This window comes from Babylonia areolata, chromosome 6 (assembly GCF_041734735.1).
Source record: "Babylonia areolata isolate BAREFJ2019XMU chromosome 6, ASM4173473v1, whole genome shotgun sequence".
In the NCBI taxonomy this organism is placed as follows: Eukaryota; Metazoa; Mollusca; class Gastropoda; order Neogastropoda; family Buccinidae; genus Babylonia; species Babylonia areolata.
The window spans coordinates 27,009,779-27,017,278 of NC_134881.1; the positions used below are offsets into that span (position 1 = coordinate 27,009,779).

General features: G+C 45.1%; 1 protein-coding gene across 1 annotated transcript in view; it reads left to right on the top strand.

The window, feature by feature from the left end:
• LOC143283482 (neuromedin U receptor homolog nmur-2-like) overlaps positions 1–7,500 on the top strand; it is a 204,794-nt gene that overhangs the window by 8,896 nt on the left and 188,398 nt on the right. Inside the window, exons 3-5 of the mRNA XM_076589723.1 lie at positions 1,285–1,495; positions 2,552–2,787; positions 3,747–4,062. Of these exons, the coding sequence (XP_076445838.1) occupies positions 1,285–1,495; positions 2,552–2,787; positions 3,747–4,062 (763 nt within the window). The remainder of the gene's footprint in view (positions 1–1,284; positions 1,496–2,551; positions 2,788–3,746; positions 4,063–7,500) is intronic.

The window sequence follows — 7,500 nt, forward strand, 5'->3', positions numbered from 1 at the left end:
GAGCTACATTGAAAACAACTAGAATAGAGCTACACTGAAAACAACTAGAATAGAGCTACACTGAAAACAGCTAGAATAGAGCTACATTGAAAACAACCAGAATAGAGCTACACTGAAAACAACAAAAAACAACTAGAATAGAGCTACACTGAAAACAACTAGAATAGAGCTACACTGAAAACAACTAGAATAGAGCTACATTGAAAACAACTAGAATAGAGCTACACTGAAAACAACAAAAAAACAACTAGAATAGAGCTACACTGAAAACAACTAGAATAGAGCTACACTGAAAACAACTAGAATAGAGCTACATTGAAAACAACAAAAAACAACTAGAATAGAGCTACACTGAAAACAACTAGAATAGAGCTACATTGAAAACAACAAAAAAACAACTAGAATAGAGCTACACTGAAAACAACTAGAATAGAGCTACACTGAAAACAACTAGAATAGAGCTACATTGAAAACAACAAAAAACAACTAGAATAGAGCTACACTGAAAACAACTAGAATAGAGCTACATTGAAAACAACAAAAAAACAACTAGAATAGAGCTACACTGAAAACAACTAGAATAGAGCTACACTGAAAACAACTAGAATAGAGCTACATTGAAAACAACAAAAAACAACTAGAATAGAGCTACATTGAAAACAACCAGAATAGAGCTACACTGAAAACAACTAGAATAGAGCTACATTGAAAATAACTTATCTATCTATCTATCTATCTATCTATATGTCTGTCTGTCTGTCTCTCTCTCTCTCTCTCTCTCTCTCTCTCTCTCTCTCTCAGTTAATCATTTCTTTTCTTACTCTTTTCCTCTCTTCCGATATGAATTTTCTCTCTTTATTTATTCTTGTGTGTTTCCTTTTTTTTTTCTTTTTTTTTTTTGTAAACCAGGACTAGGTGTAAAAAAAAAACATTCCTGTCAATATGCTTATCTCAATACAATGGAACAAATAAAATTTCGTTCGATCGTTTGTTCGTTCGTTTGTTCTATCTATCTATCTATCTATGTTGGTTTTTGAGATACATTCCGAACAAAAAAAGAGGTCCCTGCCGAGCTAGCTGTTGGGAGTTTCTCTTAGCTTTGGGTGAGTGCGTTTGTCTCCGGTCAGCGGTCCACAGCAAGCCAATACCATAACACAGAGCGACACAGTGCTGTCGTTATATCACTACACAGAGCGACACAGTGCTGTCGTTATATCACTACACAGTGCTGTCGTTATATCACTACACAGTGCGTCACAGTGCTGTCGTTATATCACTACACAGTGCGACACAGTGCTGTCGTTATATCACTACACAGTGCTGTCGTTATATCACTACACAGTGCGACACAGTGCTGTCGTTATATCACTACACAGTGCGACACAGTGCTGTCGTTATATCACTACACAGTGCGACACAGTGCTGTCGTTATATCACTACACAGTGCGACACAGTGCTGTCGTTATATCACAACATAGTGCGACACAGTGCTGTCGTCAGCTGCGCATAGTTACCCCTCATTTGGAGGAAGAACAATTATGACCAACTTGAGCATTAATAAAAGATTAAAACAAAACAACAACAACAACAAAAGCAAACAACTCAGCCCAAGCCATCCGCAAATCAGCTTAAAAGGATAAAAGTTCAACCAAGACCATTATTTCTTTTCTATTGATTAAAAAAAAAATTATTAGTCGTTATTGAAAATTTGATTAATGTTGTTTTATTTGACTTTCTTTGAAACATACATTTCTTTGTTTGAATTCTTTTTTATGTTTATTCCAGGCACTATGGAGGCTGATACCAGTACAAGACTGCCGCGGACTCTTTGACCAATAGAAACATCGAGATTTAACTGCAGCGGAAGCCTGTTCACTGATTCTGTAATGTGTGAACAGTTTGTGCTGGACACATGGACAAAAACACCACCACCACCACCAACAACAGAAACCAAGCAGTTTTTCAGTTTTGTCTTGTGACTGTCACATTACTGCTTCGTTGTTTATTTCCATTGGTGCGGGGTGGGGGTTGGACGATTCGAATTACTTCGACCACGGATTGTGTTGGTTTTTGTTGTTGTTGTTGTTGTTTTGTGTGTGTGCCATAGCTTGGAGACTACTGGTGAACATTACTTACTCGAGTACTCATCGTCATGTGAAAGCGCGCAGTTATTTATCTGTGGTCAAACTCGAACTACACAGTTTGGTCGGGGAAGCCAGAGGAGAACGGATCTTCTCCAGCTGTCTGGTGTGACATTGTGTGTGGACTTCCTGTGGACTGGTTGTCTCTTCTCTGCTGTCTGGTGTGACATTGTGTGTGGACTTCCTGTGGACTGGTTGTCTCTACTCTGCTGTCTGGTGTGACATTGTGTAAGGACTTCCTGTGGACTGGTTGTCTCTACTCTGCTGTCTGGTGTGACCTTTCTGTGAGGACTTCCTGTGGACTTCCTGTGGACTGGTTGTCTCTCCTCTGCTGTCTGGTGTGACATTGTGTGTGGACTTCCTGTGGACTGGTTGTCTCTTCTCTGCTGTCTGGTGTGACATTGTGTGAGGACTTTCTGTGGACTTCCTGTGGACTGGTTGTCTCTACTCTGCTGTCTGGTGTGACATTCTGGAAGGACTTCCTGTGGACTTCCTGTGGACTGGTTGTCTCTACTCTGCTGTCTGGTGTGACATTCTGGAAGGACTTCCTGTGGACTTCCTGTGGACTGGTTGTCTCTACTCTGCTGTCTGGCGTGACATTCTGGAAGGACTTCCTGTGGACTGGTTGTCTTTACTCTACTGTCTGGTGTGACCATTCTGTGAGGACTTCCTGGGGACTTCCTGTGAACTGCTTGTTTCTCTTCTGTTTTCTGCAGGAATTCACTCTGACGGTGAAGACAAGATAGTCCGACAAAGACAAACAACAAACAAACAGAATAAAAACTCTCTTCAAACTTCAACTGTGAAAACGGAGTGCTAATGAAAAAAAATCATATTCTCTCCCCCCACCCCCCCACCCCCCCAAAGAAAACCCTCATAAAATACAGCTTTGAATTGTACCAGTAAAAACGAGGTGTTAATGACAGCAACAACAAAATGTTTGGAAATTCTTCAATATCGATATAACACAAAACAAAAACGTCTCGTTAAACTTATCTTCGAGTTTCACCTGTGAAAACGGAAGTGTTAATCAAACCATTTTTTTTAATTCCTTCAACATCGCTATCTCACAAACACACACACACACACACACACACACACACACACACACACACACACACACACACACACACACATACATACACACCCGCCTCCCGTATTTTTTATCCATCCACAATGGCACACCAACATTACCTTCTTGTGGACGGAAGCTACTGCTGCGATTACTCCTTCACCTTCCAACCCGGCCCAACCCCCAACCCAACCAGCACCACCACCACCCTCCCACTCACAACCCCCACCACCTGGACTGACCATAACGCTTCCTCCTCCTCCTCCTCTTCCTCCTCATCCTCCTTTCTACTCCTCTTCACACAACAGCAAGCGTCGTGGCTGGTGTGCAGAAACAGCAGCAGCAGCAGCAGCAACAGGGACACACCCACAACCAGCATCAGCGGTAGTAGCAGAAGCGGTGAGGGGGCGTGGTCGTCAGGTTCTTCTTCTTCTGCTTCTTCTTCTTCTTCTTCTTTTCCTTCATCGCGGAACATTTCAGCATTGTGGAACATCACAACCTCCTTGCTCCTTCCGTCTTCTCCTCACCATCAGAACAACAACAACAACAACGACAACAACAACAACCTCACCACCTTGTTCTACGACCTGGGCCAGGGAGGCAAAAGCCAGAACCTGTCCCTGTCTTGGCAGAGCCGTGAAGAGCTGCTCGAGGACAAACTGGGGCACCGCCACATCCCTTTAGCGGCCGTGGTGCTGCTCACGGGCCTCTACACCCTCATCTTCCTCTCCGGCGTGCTGGGCAACGTGTGCACGTGCGTGGTGATCGCGCGCAACCGCTCCATGCGCACGGCCACTAACTACTACCTCTTCTCCCTGGCCGTGTCTGACGTGCTGACCTTGCTGCTGGGTGAGTTGGTTGGTGTGGGATCAGGGGTGTGTGTAGTGTGTGGTGGGGGGAAGGGGGGGGAGAAGGGGGGGGGAAGGGGGACGGAGTGGGATGTGTGTGTGTGTGTGTGTGTGTGTGTGTGTTGGGTTTGTGTATGCTGGGGGTGGGTGTGTGTTGTGTGTGTATGTGTGTGTGTGGGGGGGGAGACGTGGGGGGTTGGTGGAAGTTGGGTATGTGTGTGTATGTGTGAGAGAGAGAGAGTTGGGTATGTGCGTGCGTGTGTGTGTGTTTGCGTGTGTGCGTATGTGTGTGTGTGTGTGCGTGCGTGTGTGTATGTGTGTGCGCTCGTATGTGTGTGTGTGCGTCTGTGTTGTGTGTGTGTGTGTGTGAATGTGTGTGTTTGTGTGTGTGTGTGTGTGTGTGTGTGTGTGTGTGTGTGTGTGTGTGAGAGAGAGAGAGAGAGAGAGAGAGAGAGAGACAGCTGTACTGTACTGTACTGTACTGTACTGTACTATATTGTATGTAAATGTATGCGAGTGTATACGTGTTCGATTTAGAGTGCGTGCATGTACCTTACTGTGCTGTATTGCTTTGAATGTAGATGTATGTGTGTGTGTGTGTGCGCTTTCGCCTTTGAGTGCGTGCATGCACCGCACTGTACTGTACTGTACTGTAATGTAATGTACTGTAATGTAATGTAATGTACTGAGCTCTACTGTACTGTAGGTATTTTTATGCACTGCATTCTATCGCAACCGATTTCTCAGAGTAAAAAAATCACACTTTCTCTCCTTACCAGCGGGAAAGAAACGCTTTGCCGCTATTCAGTGACAGGGAGACAACGTTGTATTGTTTTTTTGTATCCACCACAGATATTCTTGTTTGTTTGTTTGTTTGTTTGTTTGTTTTTTGTTGTTGTTTTTTGCATTGTGAGAAGACTGTTTCTTGCTGTACGTTTCATCAGCAACAATCATTTTGCTTCAACGCCTCCATGGTATTTTCGTCTGGGCCAGCAGCTCAGAGAGAGAGAGAGAGAGAGAGAGAGACAGAGACAGAGACAGACAGAGACAGAGACAGACAGAGGAAGAGAGAGAGAGATTCAAGATTCAAGATTCAAAAGCTTTATTACTCAAGGATAAAGATTTTAGGCATCGCCCAGTCTTCCAATCTGTCCTTGTGACAACAATAACAACATTAACGATAACGACACATTGAACCTTGACTGTTTGCTTGAGAGAGAGAGAGAGAGAGAGAGAGAGACAGACAGACAGACAGACAGACAGACAGACAGACAGACGGAGACAGAGAAACAGAATCTTTCATGCTCATGCTCATGCCTACGAAGTCACGAAGAACAGAGAGAATCTCGAACCATATCTTCTCACCATGAAGATCAGCCCCACCACCAGTTTACCTACCAGTCAAGGTTCAATAATTATATGAGACATCTTCTTCTTTGTTCGTGGGCTGCAGCTCCCATGTTCACTCGTATGTACACTAGTGGGCTTTTATGTGTATGACCATTTTTACCCCGCCATGTAGGCAGCCATACTCCGTTTTGTTTTTTTGTTTGTTTGGTTTTTTGTTTGTTTGGGTTTTTTTTGGGGGGAGCTGCATGCTGGGTATGTTCTTGTATCCCGGGACCCTCAGATTGAAAGTCCAACGCTTTAACCACTTGGCTGTTGCGCCCATCAATATATGTGATGAAGTTTCAGTTTCAGTTGCTCAAGGAGGCGTCACTGCGTTCGGACAAACCATATACGCTACACCACATCTGCCAAGCAGATGCCTGACCAGCAGCGTAACCCAACGCGCTTAGTCAGGCCTTGTGATGAAACGTAACGAAACAAACAAATAAACAAGCAGACAAACCCCTCCCCTTCGCCCCCCCCCCCCCCCCCCCCCCCCCCCCAAAAAAAAAGAAGAGAAAAACCTAACAAAATGCTGAAAAAAAGGAAAAAGAGAATAAAAACCCGGTTCGTCATTGCATAGTTCGGATCCTGATCCAACCTCCCACTTCCAAGGTATATTGTTCTGACCACTAAACCACCGTCACTCCACTTGGGCCCTTAAAAAAAAAAGAAAAAAAAAAGCCCCCCCCCCCCGACCCCCACCCCAAAAAAAACAACAAACAAACCCAAACAACCCCCCCCCCCAAAAAAAAACAACAACAACAACAACAAAAAACACCCAAAAAACAAAAACAAACAACAACAACTGAAGTACAGTTTCGTGTCGAAGGACAAGGAAACGAAAGTAGACAATCTATCGACACTCCCTGTACATTACCCATCGCTTTCATCATTCCAGCCTCCACACTCTTCCAAGCTAGACTGCAAACGTGAAAAGAAATCAAACGGCTGAGCAACCACAAGGCTGGGTAGAGGATTAGGGGGGTGGGGTGGGGGGTGAAGGGGGTGTGAAGGGGGGCTGGGGGGGGGCGGATGGTTGGTTGGGGAATCGGGGATGGGCGGTGGAGAATGAATTGGGCGTAAGGGATCTCATTCGTAACCCGAAGAACAACCTCCTGAAAAATCTTCGATCGCCTCTCATGTCTTCAGGCGTGGTCTACAAAAAAAAAAAAAAAAAAAAGCTGTGTAAGATTTACTTACTTTTTTTTTTCTTTCTTTTTTTCCTTTTCATAATTCTCTGGCCCATTGTTCCTCCAGCGAGGTGGAACCAAGCCTCGGGCAGGTCTGGCATACTGAGTGACGGTTCACAGAGCTCTTGGTAGTTAGTTAACAACTATGCTTGTGGGATGGAGAGGGTCACCGGCTTCCGGCACGGATGATGTTGACGCTTCGTTGGTCAGTCAGTAACGTTGTCACCTGAAAGGTTGCAAAGGAAGGAAGGAAGGATAAGAGTGAGCTGAACCGTGGGTTTTTTTAGGGGTGGACCTTCCCCCTCCCCCCGCTCCCCCCCCCCCCACACACACATACTCAATCACTCACACACACACACACACACACACACACACACACACACAGAGAAAGACACAGACACAGACACACACACACACTCACTCACACACTCACACACACAGAAAGACACAGACACAGATGGTACGAGAGTGGGTGTGTTTGGTGGTGGGCTGTGTGTGTGTGGGGGGGGGGGGGGGGAAGGGGGGATAGGGAGTGTGTATGGAGGGGGAGGCGGAGTGAGTGAGTGAGTGAATGAATGTGTGTGTGTGTGTGTGTGTGTGTGTGTGTGTGTGTGTGTGTGTGTGTGTGTATTTGTATTTCTTTTTATCACAACAGATTTCTCTGTGTGAAATTCGGGCTGCTCTCCCCAGGGAGAGCGCGTCGCTACACTACAGCGCCACCCATTTTTTTTGTATTTTTTCCTGCGTCCAGTTTTATTTGTTTTTCCTATCGAAGTGGATTTTTTTTACAGAATTTTGCCCGGAACAACCCTGTTCTTGCCGTGGGTTCTTTTACGTGCGCTAAGTGCATGCTGCAC